Consider the following 19,459-nt stretch of genomic DNA (forward strand, 5'->3'; position numbering starts at 1 on the left):
CTGTTGGGGCTGCTGTAACAGACTATTACAGACTGAGTGGCTTGTAGACAGCATAAATTTATCTCTCACTGTTCTGGAGGCTGGGAAGTCTAAGGTCAAGGCGCTGGCAGGTTCGATGTCTGGTCAGGACGTGCAACCTGTTTCATCGACAGCCGTCTTCTCACTGTCCTCACATAGCAGAAGGGGCAAGGCGGCTCTGCAGGGTCTCTTTTATAAGGCACTAATTCCATTCATGAGGACTCTACTGTCATGACCTAATCACCTCCCAAAGTCCTCATCTCCTAATATCATCATGTTGGGGGTTAGGATTTCAGCATATGAGTTTTGGAGGGACACAAACATTCAGTCTATAGCACCAGTGCTCTTAGTTGATAAAATTCTTTGAAAAGTCATTCTGATACAAGATGCATCTACCGAAAAACAAACGAGGTTGTTCCTAAGGTTGTGAAATTTCAACCTCTGTGGCATGGTATTAGCTAGTGAAGAGGTAGGGGGCATACCTGGGATTAGGAAATGAAGAATAAAAGGACTATAGAGGGCTTCCCTGGTGGCGCAGTGGTTGAGAGTCCGCCTGCCGATGCAGGGGATGTGGGTTCGTGCCCTGGTCCAGGAGGATCCCACGTGCCGCGGAGCGGCTGGGCCTGTGAGCCATGGCCACTGAGCCTGCGCGGTCCGGAGCCGTGCTCCGCAGCGGGAGAGGCCATAACAGTGAGAGGCCCGCGTACCGCAGAAACAAAAACAAAAACAAACAAACAAAAGGACTATAGAAAAAATGAGGACATAGATTCTTTTTTTTTTAATCGATGTATAGTTGATTTAAAGTGTTGTGCTAATTGGGACATGAATTCTTACTCTTCATTTACTCCACCAAGATTTTTCTGAGTACCTATGCTATGTCCTGTGAGTGACACAGAGATGAATAAGCTGTGGTTCTTGTCCTGGGGGATCATATAGTCTGGTGGAGGACACAGACCTGAAAAATCAACCTAAAATATCGGCTAAATGAAATAAGGGCAATGAGAGAGGAAAGACCACAGACATCATGGAACAGGGATGAGCCTCCCTGTTGGGCTCTGTCAGATTTCCTAGAACCCATGAGAAATACATGACTGCTGTTTTAAGCCACTAAGCTTTTGGGCTGGATTTGTTACGGAGCAACTGGGACATAACAGTGAAAAATCTCTCTCCCACCTCCAAGCCCCAGATCTCCCATTTCCTTTCCTGGAAGCCATCACTGTTGTCAGTTTCTTGTGGAGATAAAAGCATATATGTACACATACATATTCTTTTATTTATTTTCACAAATGATAGTATATTACTACACTCTCTGCACTTAACCTTTTTTCCCTTACTCTGTCTTAGAGATTGTATCATACCAGTGCAAATACTGGACATTTAATCCTGAGAGTGAAATTTACATACAACTTCTATGTATTTACCACTGTTCTAAGCACTTTACGCATATTGACTCTGAGTCCTATGAGCAAAGTACTAGTAATTCCCCGTTTACAGATGAAGAAACTGAGGCACAGGAAGGTTAAATAAATCAAGGTCACACATCTAGTAAGTGCTAGAGCCAGGATCTGAATCCTAGCCATTTGCTTCCAAGCCCACTTTTTAAAATTTTTCTTATTAAAGGCTGTATAAGATTCTATTATATGGATGAATCATACAGTAATTAATACACACTGATTTACATTTACATTGTTTCAGCGGTTTGCTACTGCAAACTACTATCCCTAATGTTTACAGATCCCAGGGCAAGCGTATAAATGGAGACTCACATACCAAGTGTCTAAATATTTAAGTTATAAAGCAAACTAGCATACTGTTAAATAAAATATATTTTATCCTCCTGCATAACAGATTCAGTTTCATAATGTAATTTAAAAAATGTGACAAGTGATGGTTTTTGTATGAGTGAAAGTGGGCAAAATATCACAGATAATTGAATTTGGTAAGTCTTATGCAGGTCTGGGTGTTCTGTTGATGGTCTGGGAATGTTTAAAAGAAGAATACAATTAAGACATACTAATAAAAACATTTCTAATAAATTATTAGAAATTTATTCCACAAATTTTTTCCTGCTCTCACTTAAGTATAGTTAGTGACTGTGTGGTTAACAAGAGTTTTACATAACTTGTGTTCTATAGATGGTAACGATCTAAACAAAAATTAAAATGTAATTGTATTCAAAGTGTACAAAATTTAAACATATAGGTGATTCCCATTATTCAGGGTAGTTTTGTACTATAAAGTCGCCACCAGTGCTGAATTAGTGAATATCAAACCCTTGCTCCAAGAAATAGAGTTAGGTTCCTGTAAACCTATGGTCAGAACACTTTCATCAGCTGATCAACACATAAGCTTTTTTCGTGTGTGTTTCTGTTGAAAGACAACTTATTTAGTATATATTGTTGATTCATTCACATTGAATGCACACAACGAACAGCATAAAATGCCTGGACAAAGCTTATGTAAAAAGTGCATTTTTCTCTGTAAGGAACATCACAGCTTTCTTACACTCAGGAACAGTAGTGCTGCACTTCAGCACTCTGGTCCGGCCATTTTAAACAGTGAAATCACCAACAAAAATGAGAAAAACGAGGTACTAAATAGACTGGAAAAAGGACACATTTATTGTATAAGAGCGGAAATAAGAAGGCAGAGTGTTGCCTTGTTTGGCTTCCGCTGGGAAGGTGTGTGTCGGGGGCTCAAATACTCCAGCACTCTGTGCATGTCTTCATATGACTACAAAATTGCTGTGAGCTTGATTTGGGAGTTAAAAATAAATTTTAGCAAGTAGGCAATTCTCAACTATGGTATCCATGAATAACGAGGGTCCACTTTATTTTCATCAAAAAATGTGAATGCAAGTAGGTAAAAAACAGAAAAATTAAATTTCACATATGTTTTAAACAAGATATTTTCTTCTAAAATAGTAACATTATCTAGTATTCTAAGGCAAAATACAAATAATTTTTAATAAATTTCAAAATTATAAGTCAACATTAAAAAAAATAAAAGTTAATTAAAATTTTTGTAGGTGTAATTGAATTCAATGAATAATTTTATAAAAATGAAACTCTTTGTAGTTCTGGCATTCAGCATCCATCTCGTGGCCAATGGAAAGAACCTGTATTTTGCTTCATAAGTGTTATGTCCAGACCTACACATACACAAATTAAAGAATAATATAAGCTGTTTACTATTGCAAAATATTCCTTAGCTGCATATGCAACTGTTGGGAATACTGTGTTAATTTGTGAGCAATTCCTGCAGCTACAGGAATTCCTGTGCTAATTTTTGGAGGCACAGACTGGAACAGGAAAGGCAGCAAGAAAATGGGCACTTGGTACTCCTGGGAATCATCATTAAGCAAGAATCTATGAGAGAAAAAGTTTGAGTGACAGAAGAGCTTGGGTAAGTGTCTCTATCACTCCAATCATCCCCAAACACAGAAGCACATCATTTTCGGTGCTGTCAGCAGCACAGCCCACAAAGCTCCCTGCCACTGAGGCGTGGTCACCCTTTGCTTCCGGGACACAGAGCAGAGGAAGCCTGTGCTCAAAGTTTGCATGGTGTTTGTGTGTGGAGGGGAGTCCACTAAAATGCCAGCTCCCCTTGCCTGGATCTGCTGCAAGGGACCACCACAAACAATGAAGCAAATGAATTAAAGCAAACAAAACCTGGGCAAGCGTCTGTGTAGGATAAATTCTCTCTGCTTTTTGAATCAGTTTTGTAGTTGTCACCAATTTTCATTCATTTCTAACTTCTTTTTAATTTGCATAATTTCTAGAAAACTGCCCCCTTCTGCATACTGTACTTTTTTATCCTCCTCCTTAAGGAATATGCGAAATTTCTATTTTCTTTTTAGTTAATTTGCTCATTTGAAAATTCATATCCTTTTCCTGTCTCTTTTATGCAATGTGTTACTCTTTGGCTTGGAGCCAGATTTCTAAGCTTCCTCCCAATGAAGCCTTATGAAAAGCCAATTACAAGCTTTACTGGGAAAGGAGTAATAATTTATAACAGGCAAGTAGAAAAAAGGTTTTTCTGTACCTCCAGAAAGGAATGTGGTAAATGTGTGCTTTCAGGCAAACCCCTCTTTTCTGATGAAGGTGTAGATATATTTATGAAGCACCTCAGACAGCACCTCAGGACTCAGGAGACCTGGGTCCAAGTGCTGGTACCATTACGTACTAGCCCTGGGCCCTTGGACGGTCACTTCATTTTCTGAGCTTCAATTTCCTCATCTAAAAAATGAAGATAGTAATTGAGCTCTCCTGATCAACTATCTGAAAGAATTTTGTAGGTGAGGAGTATTATTTGAAGGGGAGTGGTTCAACTACTTTGGTTCATTTCTATAATTTTCCTGCACTATGCTAATTACTTCTCTGGAGTATTTTCTGAGCTAGTCTCAGTATTGTTCTATTTTTGCATTCCATTGTTGCCCAATAAATGCTCCCAAGCTGAATATGAATTCTTCAAAAGAGGTTTCTGGACACGTTAAAGGGACAGGGTCATTTGGGGCTTAGTGGTGATTGGTGGAAAAAACTGTCAGAGTCCTGAAATTAAAATCAGATGATATCTGGGATTGATTGGAAAATGTTTGCCAGGAAGTTAGGGGAGGTTTCTAGATACAGAAGTGGGAGGGGAGGCACCTACTTTATTACCATTTGTATTGACATAACAAAATACCACAGACTGTGGTTTAAACAACAAAAATCAATTTTCTCGCAGTTGTGTACACTAGAAGTCCAAAACCAAGGTGTGGGTAGGTTTGGCTTCCTCTGAGGCCTCTCTCCTTGGCTTGTAGATGGCTGCCTTCTCACCGTGTCCTCACATGGTCATCCTCTGTGCATGCACATCCCCGATGTCCCTCTGTGTGTCCATATTCCTTCTTCTTATAAGGACACCAGTCAGACTGAATTTGAGCCCCACCCTAATAACCTCATTTTAATTTAATCATCTCTTTCAAAGCCTTATATCCAAATACAGTTATATTCTGAGGTACTGGGGGTTAGGACTTCAACATATGACTTTGGGGAGGAGATACATTCAGCCGATAACACCCACCAACATTTAAATCACGTCAGTACAGGTGCCAAGTTTGGTCCAGGACAGGAACTCTGACTCCTAGCTCTCTTGTGAACTGATGCAAACATACTAATTTTTGTCCCCAAAGCACGGGCCAATACATGTTGTAACCGGTTGAGTAAACCAGGGAACCTTTACCTGGGAATCTGAGTTTCACTTGCCATGGCTCATTCTTTCATTTGCTCCTGTATTTATTCAGTAAGCATTTCCTGGTGCTGAGCAGGGGCTGGGCAGCAGAACAGGTGCCGGATTTTCCAAGGCATCTTGACCTCTAACCTTGAGATGTTCATGGTCTGTAATGGGAAACAGACTCGTAAATAAATAGATATGATGATGTGTGATGGATATAACAGGACAAATCTACACCAGATTCAGTGATGACGTGGGCTGGTCCACACGGCTGTGGACACTTGAGCTGAGTCTTAAGGAATGTGTAATGCCACAAATAATAGTAGCTGATATTTATGCAATCTTTTCTATGTGGCTAGTTTGGTGCTATATGTTTTAATTGTGTTATCTCAATAATAACGATCTCAACCACAACTACTACTGGGTTGTTGAGCCCTTATGACATCCTTGGGAAGGAGTATTATTACCCTCATTTTACTAATGAGGAAACAAAGACCTAGGGAGCTTGTTATGGACTGAATATTTGTGTCCCCTGCAAAATACATATGTTGAATCCCTAATACCCAATACATTGGTATTAGGAAGTGGGGCCTTTGGGAGGTAATTAGGTTTAGATGAGGCCATGAGGGTGGAGCTCTCATGATGGGATTAGTGCACTAATCTAAGAAGGGGAAGAGACATGAGAGCTCTCTCTCTCTCTCTCCCCCCCCCGCCGCATGTGCATGGAGGAAAGGCCATGTGTGCACCAGTGAGAAGGTGGCTGTCTGCAAGCCAGGAAGAGGGCCCTCACCAGGAACTGCAACTGCTGACACCTTGATTCTGAATTTCTCAGCTTCCAGAACAGTCGGAGATAAGGGTCTTTTGTTTAAGCCACCCAGTCTATCATGTTTTGTTATGGCAGCCCAGGCTGACTTAGATAGAACCGAAGGAACTTGCCCAGGGTCTCACGGTCCTGAGTGGAAGAGCAGTGATTTGACGCTATGTTGGTATAAATCTCAACAGAATTGAGGCAGGGAGGAGCAAGGAAAGATGCAAAGAGGGATGGAGGAGGCTGTCCAGGTAAGACATCATGAGGGTCAGACTCACAGAGTGGAGGTGGGGATAAAAAAACTGGAGAATTTGAGACTTAATCACCGCAGAAAATAAGCAGTAGTGGTTGTGATGTAGCGGGTGACAGAGAGAGGTCTCCAGCTGGTTTGGGTGATGTAGTGACATTAATAGAAATAACTAAAGCTTTGTGCTAGGCTCTGTGCTAAATGTCCCTCCCTGTGTATCCAGAGCCTCACCCAGCTTGATTATTTTTTCATAACATTTACCGTACCACCTGACTTATGTATGTATATATTGAATATATATACATATATATATTCAATAAATAGCCAGGACTACAACCTAGTCAAGTTGACACATCAAAGAAACCATCACAGAAGTCAGGCAGCCTGGCCTTAGAGAACACCTAGTTCCCTGTGACCTGCATGACCGGCTCGCTGAGTGTAAGAGGTCCAAGAACGCCCCAGGGCCTCCGCGAGAAATATGGAAGTTCCCTGAGGGACTGACTGATAAGTTTGCAGAGGTGAGGGTGTCACCACGGCAGGGGTGAACTGGCCCTGTGACGAAGGCCCCAGGGAAGGCTGCCCAAGCCAGACATTTAAGAAAAGTGGCAGTCAGATGTCAGGTAACCTGCAAAATCAGGAGGTCAGCCAGGAAAAGAGGCTCTGAGTTACACCAGCGTCAGATGCTTCAGTGACAGGTGAACTTCTGGGCCTTGGACCTCCTCGGGGAAAAGGAAAAGAGAAGGAACCATCCCAGACTGAGCATTTCTCCCCCGGGGTGGTGGGGGAGAGTTGAATGAAGCCCTAGGAGACTCTGCTTCGAGCAGGAAGAGACTGAATTACATTTAATTGTCTCACCCACTCCCCATATGCCGGAGTAGGCTCCCAAGCACTCCCAGAGAAATAAAGCAAGCTGCGTCCCCCTCCACCCCGCAAATATGGGTCACATATTGCCCAGACATGTATGATGTAAAAGTCTCTCCCATATGCTTTGTCTTTCTCCTGTCCTGATGTCTGTATGTTCTCTATGAATGGGGTGTAGTAGTGATCACAGCCCCAATATGATGACTTTCTGGGTGACTGCATTAATAATGATTTTTAGAGAAAGGTAGTGTTGCATGTTGGGTTTCCAGGGAAGCAGACTCTGAGATGGTTTAATGTGCAGGATGTTTCTTAAGGAGTGCCCTAGGATGACCTCCTGTCAAAGGGGAGGAAAGAAGTGAGATTGGGCAGAGGGAAAAGTCAAGCTGTGACAGTCTCAGTCCTCTTGACACCCCAAGTGGCCTCTGGAGCTAGAGTTGTCCCGAGATGGGCTGAGACGGCCATTGGAGGTGCTCAGACAATACTGAAGGACCTGACCTCTGTCTGACGACAGTGCTCTCAGCCACCTAGGGCAGCCAGCCCTCCCTTGAAGGGGCATCTGGGCTGTGCCTCACAGTGTCCATCCCAGGGGACTTAGGGTAAGAATGTCTTAGGGTTGGAACTTGACTGCTGCCATCAGCCCCCCCAGGAACTCTGAGTTCCACCCCCCCCAGCGCCTTCAGCTTTCACGATCCCTCTGCTTCCCCTGTGGGTCTGGTCTGCTTTCTCCTGGGTACCACCTGGATCACCCTCACCTTTTCCTTCTGACCAAGTTCTGAAGGAGCTACTCGCATTGGCTTAGGTCTGGGATTCCCAAACTCTTCTGTGGAACACTGGCTCTAGAGATGTTAGTATGACCTTCAAAAGCTGGGTGATATGTACACACGGGTTCATACTCTTCCCCCTTCTTTTGTGTATGTTTAAAAAAAATCTTAATAATAAGATTTATTATTATTATTAATAATCTTAATAATAATATAAACAAATATATCTCCTTCTTAAAGAAAATGTGAGCTGGTAATGAGAGGAGGTATAGTGAAGCAGGTGAAAGTTTGGATTCTGAAGTTAGAGTATGTGACTTTGAATCTAACACCTACTAGATGCAGTGACTTGGGCAAGTGACTTAACCTCTCTATGCTGTGCTCTGCTTCCCTGAACAAGGGCGGGTGGTTCTTGACAGATGGGGACACTGTCCATGTCCGTGCATTTATTTTATGGAAAAATAACAAGTATGAAGCCCAGAATGTATTTTTTAAAAGTTGTACATGTGTGTATACAAGGACCAACTGGAGAAAATAATTTTATTGATGCTTCATTTCTGGGAGACTGTAAAATATAGTTTTCTCTGTAGACGTACCTCTGTCCTTGGACTAAGCGTGTCCATACAGACTTGGAAAGAAGCTCACCCTTGGGCTAGAATTCTGGGCTACAAGGAAGTTCCACAGGGTTCTTAGGAAGAAGGAAAGCAGATCTCTGAGCCCCTGGAGAGGATGGCTTATGGCCTGCAGGTTAGAAGGGATTCAGGCAGAGATTCTCACTCACCAAGCCTACTAACATTGGTCTGTGAGGCTGGGCCGCATATTGATCACCATTCACGTGGCAAAAAGAATCTGCAATTCTGGGAAACAACAAACCTGTGGCAAGGAATGAAGAAGCAAGGACGAGAAGCCTCCCTCCTCCATCGTGAAAGTATCAGTTGCCAGATGCCAAGGCGGTGTTCAAAGGCTGATGAGGTCTCAGGGGCCAAATGGGGGTCACGGCAGAGGACAGCAGAGAGACAGTGGCTGGGGATGCTGGTAGCACATTACATCTCTTGGAAGGGACCAGCCACTCGGGACCACTGCTCCTAACAGACATGTCCGAGTCATAGGTATGATGATTATCCCCATGGTTCCCTCAGCCCTGATTTTCTCCCCTGCACTATTCCCTGCAGAATTATTTATGGTCATGAAAAATAGCAGGCAGGCCCGGTTCTGGAGAGTTCTGTAGCCGCCAGGAAGAATGAGGAGGCCGTTAGGTTTTGAAGTGGAGGCATGCTCCCAACTGGTCAAGCCACGGAGTGAGCGCTCAAGAAGCAGTCAGTCAAAAAAAATCATTAAAATTAAATGAGTTATAAAAGTTGTGCTTGGTATTTAAAAAATCAGCAGGACAGAAGCATAGAGAGTAAAAACGGATGTCGCTCCCCAGAAGTCACCAGTTTGGTGTGAACATAAATAAAGATCTTTCTCATTCGTTCATTTGCTCAAATGGCCAAATAACTTTTCATTATAAGGATTGTTTGAGATTTTCTATCATTCTAATGCTTCAATGAGTCCAGCTTGGTGATTCCCAAACTGTGTGTGTGTGTGTGTGTGTGTGTGTGTGTGTGTGTGTGTGTGTGTGTGTGTGTATTTGCACATATGTGTCAATATTTCCTTTGGACAGATTCCTACAGTGGAATCTGTCCAAAGGGTAGAACTATGTCAAAGGGCATGCATATTTTAAATGGTGCTGAATGGCTTTACACAAAGCCTTTACATTCCTACTGGATGTTGCATGCTTTAACTTTTGCCGATTTAAGAGGTGAAAAATGTACTTAGTTGTTTTGTTTTGCTTTGTTACAGGAATATTTTATTTTATCTTTTAACTCATGGTAAATCATACATAACAAAATTTACCATTTTAATCATTTTTGAGTGTACAGTTCTGTGAAATTACGTACATTCTTATTGCTGTGCAACCGTGACCACCATCCTTCACCAGAAGTAATTTGCTTTTATTTAATAAGTTAATGAGGTGCTTCTCATCTATCTATTGACTTTTGTATTTTTCTTTCTCTCTCTTTCCTCCCTCCCTCCACTTCTCTCTCCCTCCTTCTCTTTCTTTCTTCAGCCTCTTTATGATCTTTGAAGATTTTCCAACCAGACTTATGTCCTTTTTTCTTTCTTGCCTTTTTAAAAATGATGCTCTTTTCTATGTTATGGGTATCATCTCTTTTTAGTTTTATATACTTTGCTTGGCTTATATTAGTTCTGATCTTCACATCTTTGCAAGACAAGTATTATTAGTCCCATTTTGCAGATGAAGAAGCTAAAGTTTACTGAGGTCCCATGAGGTTACTTGATTTGCCAAAGGTCACACAGGATATAAGTGGCACAGATGAGGTGGGACTCCAGGTCGGTTGGGCTTTTTCACAGTTTTGGACTAAAGGGAAACTGTCTGAGGCGATAAGACTCTGCTAAGGGTGGGCAAGACTAGGAGGGGGCAGCTTCCCTGGTGGCGCAGTGGTTGGGGGGTCCGCCTGCCGATGCAGGGGACACGGGTTCGTGCCCCAGTCCGGGAAGATCCCACGTGCCGCGGAGCGGCTGGGCCCCGTGAGCCATGGCCGCTGAGCCTGCGCGTCCGGAGCCTGTGCTCCGCAACGGGAGAGGCCACAACAGTGAGAGGCCCGCGTAACGCAAAAAAAAAAAGACTAGGAGGGGGTCTGGAAAGGCCAGGGGGAGCTCAAGAGACTTCAGGGGGAGGCTGGGGTAAAGGAGTTTGGGGGGATCTAGAAGAAGTTGGTGACCCTAAGCATGGAGAAAACGAGAGACAGGCTCCCCCCTTCCCCGACCGCTCTTGCTGCATGAAGGACCATCTGAGCACTTTTGAATTGGGGTTCTTGTGGCTGCTGAGTAGAGGCCAGAGGGTGTGGTCTGGAAGCCCTTTCTGGGGGCTAATTCTGGGAAGTTTCTTCTCTCTCCCCCACATCGAAGTCACCACCCAGTGTGGTGGGTTTCACTTCCTCGATGTCACATCACTTTTCTTTGTGCCCTGCCAGAGCCTGGTCTGGGTCCCCATCGCCTCTCCTAACTGGTCTTACCACTTCCACTCTTGCACCTCCAATCTCCCCTCCCCGCTGTAGCCCGAGGGATCCTTCTAAAGTGCATGTTTGATTGTGCAACTCCTCTGTTTGGGACTCTTGGGTGCTCAACAGTGCCTTGTGGACGGGGGCCAACTCTGCCCAGAGTGCAGGCCCTTCACCAGCTAGTGCTTGTCATCTCCCTGTCTCCCTATCACCTGCTTCCACTCATGGGTCCACCAGACTGAATTCCATGAACTAGCTAAGTCTCACTCACACCTCAGGTATTTGCCTGCACCATTCCCTCTCCCTGGAATGCTGCTCTCCTGCTAACTCCTACTCAAATTGTAGGTCTCTGTTAAGATAACATTCCACTGGGAGGCTCTCCCCCTGGAAGGAGGGCTTGGTTATGGGTGGCCATGGACCTTTGTTGCACACATTCCACCATCTTGTAATTTTCTTTTTGTCGGTCTGTCTCTTGATCTTGGCTGCACATAGCATCACCAGGGTTGCTTTTAAAATACTGATGCTGGGGGAATTCCCTGGCAATCCAGTGGTTAGGACTTCACACTTTCACTGCTGAGGGCGTGGGTTCAATCCCTGGTCAGGGAACTAAGATCCCGCAAGCTGCGTGGCACGGCCCCCAGAAAAAACAAAAACAAAAAAACCAAAAAACTGATGCTGGGGCCACAGTCCCCCAGAAGGTTGCCAGTTAACTAACCAGCGGTGGGCCTGGACCTCAGTAGATTTGGAAGTCTCCCAGGTTGAGTCTGATGAGCATCCTGGGATGAGAGCAGTACTCCAGGGGGCCAGGCATCCTGTCTGATAGAGTCATCATTCTAAACCCCTCACTTGGCATTGAAATGCTCATGTATTTAGTAAGTGTGTTGAAGAAATGAATGTAGCAGTTTCTAGAAGGGATGTAGGAACCATCGGGGACGAAAATATTAATATATTGCACACCAAACATACACTGGGTAGCAAGTTAGAGCTTTTGAAAGCTTCTAAAGAACAATCAGTCACCTGTCATGTAAAAATGCACCAAACATTTAGGTCACTTTAAAAAAAGTTTGTAGTTTTATTTAGTGAAACTGACACATTTAGACTGTAGTCACTTGTGTGTGACTGGTTCCCCTTTGGAAGCCTTCTCTCCTCCCCAGGGCCCCTTGAAGCTAAATGCTGTACTATCAGAGACCCCAAAACCCCCCCTCCTTAGGACTGGTGTGTAATTTAAATTTTCCTGAAATTTTACTAAATTTTAAAATTTTCCTGAAATTTACTAAATTTTCCTGAAATTTTCATTAGTTATGGACAATAAAACATCATAAAAACCTCAGTGGCCAGCATCTCTGCTTTCTTTTTCCCCCCAATAGCCTTCTCCAGTTTCCTTTGTCTCTAGTCTCTTTGTCTTTCCTCCCCTCTCTGAAAAAAAAAAAATTCTCTTCAATGTCTGGTGATTCAGCTATTTGCCTCTGCTTATATAGTCCACAGAGTAAGCCAGAGCCAGAAGCTAGCTGAGCAGCGACCATTCACAGTGTCTCCAGTGCTCTACCAGGAGGCCTCAGTTCATCCTGATTTACCATTAAGCCCCTTCTGTCAAAAATCATTCATACCTGGCACCAAAGTTGTGCCAGGTTTCCAGGAGCAAGGTACCATTCACCTCAGCACCCTGTCACCCACACGGATGTGGGGAGGGGAGAGGCTGGAGGGGGGAGGAGGGGCGGAGAATGGAAATGTGCCAACAATGGGAAAACTTCTCCCTATGCCAGGTCTGATGTAAGACCAGTAGAAGCACGAGGGATGGTTAGGGGAGGTGTTGAAGTGGCCCCAAGCAGAACTGCAGTTATCAACACCCTTCAGGCAAAGACCACCAGTTGACTTAGTTGGATTTACTGCTCTTTGCAACCAGGAAGAACACATACCTTGGGGAACTGTGGGGCATCTCAGTAAGAGGGTGTTGGGAGGGCTTGTTATAGGATTTGGCTTGTGTTGTTAGGTGATCTGGGGGGAAGTTCAAGGAAGCAGGGCTTTGCTCTAGATTAAATGTTTTCAGGAAGTGGCTGTAATTCTGATTGAGCATCTATGTGAGTTTGCTACGGCTGTCATGACAAAAATACCAGACTGGGTGGCTTAGACAACAGAAGTTAATTTTCTCAAGTTCTGGAGGCCAGAAGTCCAAAGTCAAGGTGTTGGCAGATTTAGTTTCTCCTGAGGCCTCTTTCCTTGGCTCGCAGATGGTCACCTTCTTGCTGTGTCCTAACATGGTCATCCCTCCAAATCTGAGGGCACCTGTGTGTCCAAATCTATTGTGTGTCCAATTTTCCTTTTCTTATAAGGACAGCAGTCAGATTAGATTAGGACCCACCCTAACAGCCTCATTTAACATAATCACTTCTTAAAGACCCTATCTTCAAATATAGTCACCTCCTGAGATACAGGGGTATGGGCTTCAGCATATGAATTTTGTGGGGACACAGTTCAGCCCATAACAGCATCTTAATACATCTTGTCTATAAGGTGGGTGGAATGATGGAGGCTAGAGCTGGGGTTGGTAAAGAAGCGGCAGTCACTCATTAGTCAGGGTAGGGGATGTTTAGTCCTTTTTGTGGTTTGGATAATGTTCATGTTTTGTCTGTGTTGTGACATGATCATGGAGTGGTCTTGTTTTTGTCTTTATCCATCATAGTCACAGAGTGGCCTTGGCAGATGTTGATATTCTGGGAATTATTTATGTTCAGCAGGAGAACACCACAACCTAGCTGTGGATATTGCCGACCAAGTCCTCACTGATACAGCCAGGTCAGTTTCTGGCTGTCAGGGGATGTTTCTTCCTTCTCAAGATCTGTGTACTGACTAAGCCAATGCAGCTTTGGGGTGATTGCCACCCTTTCTCACTTAGAAATTCTGGTGCCAACCTTGGGTGACCAAGGGAGTGTGGCAAAACTCTAGCCCCCTTCCAGGAATGCATGGAGTCTGAAGACCTAGAAGTGTAGGAAATCCGTCTTTAGCTGCCCACTTCGAAAACACACCCTGATGGTGGAGCACCATGCTGGAACTCCTTGGAATTCCTTGGCACCCTGCTTCACCTGGTGTATTTGTTTTCGGTTGTTGCGTAACAAATCACCTCTAACTCAGTGGCTTAACACAGCACACATTTATTATCTTGCAGTTTCTCTGGGTCAGGAGTTCAGGCATAGCTTAACCGGATCCTCTGCTTAGGGTAACAAAAGGCTGCAATCAAGGTGTTTCCCAGGACTGGGTCCTCAGCAGAGGCTCCACTGGGGAAGGATCTGTTTCTGAGCTCTTGCAGGTTGTTGGCAGAATTCATTTCTTCATGGCTGTAGGACTCATGGCAACTTCTTTTTCAAAGACAGCAATGGAGAGAGACTCTAGCAAGCTAGGCACTCCATGCACATTCCATCCCTCTTGCCACATTCCATTGGTTAGAAGCAAGTCCCAGGGCCCGCTCACACTCAAGGACAGGGGGTTAAACAAAAGTATGAATACCAGGAGGCAGCAGTTTTGACCATTTTGGGAAACCTGCGGTGTGGTAAGTGACTCAGGACTTGGATGGCTGCAGGCTGGCCGAGCCAGGCAGGGCAAAGGCACAGAGGTGCAGCAGAAGCCACAGCAAATCCTCTGTGTATCCTGAAAGCTCTGCTTTTGAGGAAAGATCTGATTTGGGGGAAAGAGCAGAAAGATATCCAGGGCATAATTTCCTCAGGTGACTGCTATGAAGGGACCAAGACTCACAGGTTGGTGTAAATTCAGGAAGCCATTGGTAGGGGCACAAAGGAAGAAATTAAGAGTAGGTGGACAGAAGGAGGGTTTCCGGGGTATCAACTGTACATGAAGGAGAAACAGAAGGAGGAGGGAAAGGATTAGAAACATCCAGGTCTTTGGCAGTGGGATGTGAGAGGTATGGACCAAGAACAATACTCAAGTGGGGGAGGTGAACCTGATAACAGAAACTCTGTGCATAGGCAGAGGGGAGGCTACAGGGACCTTTAGCATCTCCTTTCTGACCATGAAAGGGAAGCAAGGAAGACTTTCAGCTTAGATGTCTTTAGAAGGCAAGTGAGGACCAGGCCATGCCCACCTGCCGGTCACCAGGTCTGGGGAAGCACCCTGGAGCTATAGGGGACAATGTATGTAGGGTAGATGTGTGTTTGGACACTGAGTGTCTTATAGAATAAATCTTCCTTAATGATGGGTCTGACTAAGGCAGGAAGCTCCACCTAAAAAATGTTAGAACCAAACAAAGTTATCCATATACTAGACATTTCAAACTCAGTGTCTGACTGTATTCTGGGCCTTGAAATAAATCCCAGCAAATTTAAAATATTTGAAATTATACAGAGTATAATTATAATGGAGCTCGATTAGAAATCAGTAACAACAAAATATCTAGGAAAAATCTATAACTTGGAAGTCAAGTAACATACTGCTAAGTTATCCACTTTCAAAGAAAAAAAAAATCACCAGGGAAATTAGAAAGTACTCCCAACAGAATGATAATGAAAATAAATCTTTTCAAAATCTGTGTGATGCAGCTAAAGCAGTGCTTTGAGGGAAATTTATAGTTGTAAATATTTATAGTAGAAAAGAAGAAAGTTTAAAAGTCAGTGATCTAAGGTTCCACCTTAAGAAGCTAGAAAAAGAAGAGCAAAGTAAATCCAAAGTAAGTAGAAGGAAGGAAATAATAAAGGTAAGAGTAGAAATCAAAGGAACAGAAAAGAGACAGTAAGAAGACTAACAAGTTCAGTCATGTTTTCTGACACATTATTCCTCCCCCTCTTCCCTCTAGCCACAGCTGATTGGATGAGAATTCATTTGGAGTGGGGGAAAGAGTATGAAATAATAGTTAATTACTTCCTTTTGAGTTCTTGATGCTTGCATCTCACAACCAGAGAGAACTTCTTTTGCCAGTAGGTGGCAGCGCTGGCAACTTGAAAACCCGGACATGCTGCCTTCTGGGTCGGCTGGGGACCAATGATTGCCGCCGGGCTGAAACGAAGGAGTCATTTCAAGACAGGAGAGAGAGTCAACTCCAGAAAGCAAATCCTCACTCGAATTTAGAATAGGGAAAAGTTTGACATCTCTCTCTCAATCCCCCTCCTTCTGTCTCTCCCTCCCTCCCTCCCTCCCTCCCTCTCTCTCTCTCTCTCTCTCTCTCTCTCTCACACACACACACACACACACACACACAAATCTGGAAAACCTGAATGAAAGCTTGAAAAACTTGCCTTTTAAAAACATGGGGTTCTTAACTGGAAGTACTGCTGATGGGCACCAGAGGCTCAGAAAACTCCTCCTCCCACTGTGAGCAAATCGCCGCCCCCCCCCACCCCGCCCGAGATTTTCCAAAGTTTACATCAGATTCCCAAAATGCACGGGGACTTAAAACAATTAGGATACCCTGCTTACGAATGCTCCGTTAAACCACACTCATAAATTAATCGGGCAGGAGTCTGGGCTGTACAGGGAGGTGGTGGAGTGCACCCAGGCCTTGGGTGGGAGGTGGGAGAGGCTGAGCACACCCCGTTGCTTTTATAACTTTTTCTTCCTGAAGGGTCACTGCTGGAAAAAACCCCTTGGGGAGTTTCGAGCGGAAAGAGAGCGACCACTTTTTGCAGACCTATTATGTGCGTCCTAAATGTCCTCATTTAATCTTTGCAGTAATCCTTCGAGTTCGCTGTTAATCCTTCCTATTACTCTCCCAAATCCCTTAAGAGGGCACTTAATGGACTGCAGGCTTTCGTGGTACCGGGTTTTAACTGAATGCACACACTGACTAGTCCCCTCTTTTACAGACAAAACTTCCCTGCGATTGCCTTTGTTTACATGAACTTGCCTTTAAAACTAGCCTTTCATTTATTTCTTTGGTCTATTTCTTTCCATCAAGAGCCACCCTCAGAATTGGCAGCGTGAACGCAGACGTAAGGGCAGGAGCTAGTACGATTTTCGGTTGAATTTAGAAGACAGTCCTGGAGCCTCGCTTTTCCCTTCTGGTTCACGGGGTGGCCGGCGGCCGGGGCAGGGTTTGGGCGGGAGAACCGGGGCCGCGGACCCCGCGGCTGCCTCCGCTCGGGGCAGACGGGCGGCGGAGGGGTTGGGCGGGGTCGGGGTTCGGCCTCACGTGGCCGCCGTCTCCGGGCTTGGGGGTGAGCCCCGGCCCGAGGCGGTCGCGCTAACCGCGGAGGGAGCCGGCGAGAGGCGCGGGGAAGCGGACGAGCGCCCCCGGCTCCTCGAGCCCGGCGCGCCATGGCGGGCGCCGGGCGAGTACGCAGCCCCGCGGCCGCTGGCTAGCCGAGCCGGGAGGCCACTGTTGGGTCCCTCCTTCCCTCGGTGCCCCAGGCCTCGGAGCCACCGAAAGGAGGATGAGTCCCTGGAGCTGGTTCCTGCTGCCGACCCTGCTGCCGACCCTCTCCCTGCTGCCGACCCTCTGCCTCCTGCCCGCGAGCGCAGCCCCTCCGCGCGGCGCGCCCGCCTCCGCCAACTGCAAGCTCAAGGCCCAAGTAAGGCGCGCAGCGGGCGCGGGCTCGGCGGCCTCCCGGCACCTCCTGGGGGTGGTTACCTTCCCAACCGCACTGAGCCCCGCGCTCTTGGACCCCGAGCCGACTCAGCGGGCCGGGCTCCCACCTGGCACGGCGGCGCCTCCTAGCTCGCGCTTCCCGCCGAGCCCCCGGGTTCCCCTTTCCGGCGGGGGCGCAGAACTCCAGCCACACGAGACCCTGTCCCCCCAGCCGTCGCCATTCGTCAGCCTAAGGGAGTCCCGGGCCGGGTCTTCCGTTTCTCGCCAGCCTGCTTCGCTGGCGTTTGAGGGACGAATCCGCGAAGACCCAGTGGGCCCGGGACTTGGGCACATTTACTTTTGTTTGTTCTGCCTGCTCGTCCCTAGCGTTTCATTTCTGCTCGTTTCGAAATGGTATTAGCCCCCAGCAGCTGCTTGATTTAACCTTCGTCTATTCAGTGCCTGAGTTAGGAGGAATGTGGGGGGAGCTGAAGCCATCCCCCTTGTTTTACTGATATGGGAGACTGAGGCTCAGAGAGGGACTTTTGTGCTCCAGGTTACAGAGCGCGTTCGTGGAGAGACCAGGTCTGACAGCCTAGCGTTCACGCACCCGGCGCCTCCTTAGATCTTCGCATCAGCGTTTTGGGGTGAGGGGAGCCGAGATGAGAGAGCCCCAGTGACCTGCCCGTGTCCACCCAGCCCTATAGGAGCAGAAGCCGAACGGAAACCCAGCAGGTCTGGCGTCTCCGGGGCTGAACCTCTTTCGAGAAGAGCGTTTCCATTTCCTGGTCAATTTTCCTACGCTCGGAATTTTCTGCAGGTCTGAAGTCCCTCTCTTCTGAGCTCCGTGGAAGTTGACTTTTGCGAGTTTACATCGGTGGGTCCAGTCTCTGTGGATCCCTGGCGCTGGGGAGGGTGATCGTAGACTGAGCGCCCTCGGACGCCGGTTGCCGGAGTTCAGGGGTCTGCCCACCTTCGGTCACACCTGCGCAGCATCCGGGGCCGCGTCCACTTCCCTCCGTGATTTTATTCATCGTCTTAACCACAGCAAGGGAGAAGGTGACCTCACTGAGCCGTTCCTGGCGCACAGGGCTGCCCGGGAAGCTGCACTGTGTTCCTAGGGCGCCCTGGGCTGCGGACGCGTGGAGGCCGAAGAGGGAAATCCTCACCAGGGGTCGTTCCAAACTCTGCTGCGGTGTGGCAGAAGTCCATCCTTTCATACGAAAGCAGAGTGCCTTGCACTTTTGCGAATCTATTACCAACTCGTAATAATATTATCGAGTGAGTCTTGATAAAGTCTCTGTTTCTCCCTTCTGTTGAATCTGTCTTCGTGGGTCTCTTGTTCTGTCAGTTCTCATACTTTTTGGTCTCATAGTAAAACACTTGTGTGGGTTAACGGAAATATTAATAAAACGCAAGAATACACATGCCATTGACTGTCGGAGGGTGATGTTATCTAGAGACTTGTAGCCTCTAGAAAATTCTGTTTGTACACTTGTGAGAGAATGAAAGAGGAAAATATCTTTGTATTATTATGAAAATAGCTCTGATCTTACAGACTGCTTGAAAGGGACTTGGGGACATTCACAAGTCCCTGGACCACACTTTAAGAATCAGTGTTCTATTCTGTGGGCAAACTGCCTTGTCCTGTGTGGAGGTCAGAAGGTCAGTCAGTGGCAGGGCTGTCTGCTTGACCTGCAGGCTGTAGAGGGCACCGTGGGTGGGTCCCCCAGGGGGTTGGGGTGTTGAGATTATAGAGTGAGGCTCTGGAATCCAGCCTCCCATCCGGTGTGGCAGCTTTCTGTAGCCTTCTGGAAGGACCGTGGCTTGATAGCTGGCTTGGTTTTCAACTTGCGTTAATCATTAGAGAGGTCTTCTGAGCCAAAGTCCGCCACAGACAAGGCAGGCTTTACCTGGAGCAACACACAGGTTGAGTCTGTTCCTTATCAACACTCAAACACAACTCTGTAGTGTTCTTACCAT

At 46.1% G+C, this 19,459-nt stretch overlaps 1 protein-coding gene across 1 annotated transcript in view; it reads left to right on the plus strand.

The window, feature by feature from the left end:
- The first annotated feature begins 17,342 nt into the window (after nucleotides 1-17,342).
- The window catches only part of TRABD2A (TraB domain containing 2A), a 60,546-nt gene continuing 58,429 nt past the window's right edge, over nucleotides 17,343-19,459 (plus strand). Inside the window, 1 exon segment of the mRNA XM_007470600.1 lies at nucleotides 17,343-17,480. Coding sequence (XP_007470662.1) covers nucleotides 17,343-17,480 — 138 coding nt within the window.

This window comes from Lipotes vexillifer, unplaced genomic scaffold (assembly GCF_000442215.2).
Source record: "Lipotes vexillifer unplaced genomic scaffold, Lipotes_vexillifer_v1.1 scaffold1098, whole genome shotgun sequence".
NCBI lineage: Eukaryota > Metazoa > Chordata > Mammalia > Artiodactyla > Lipotidae > Lipotes > Lipotes vexillifer.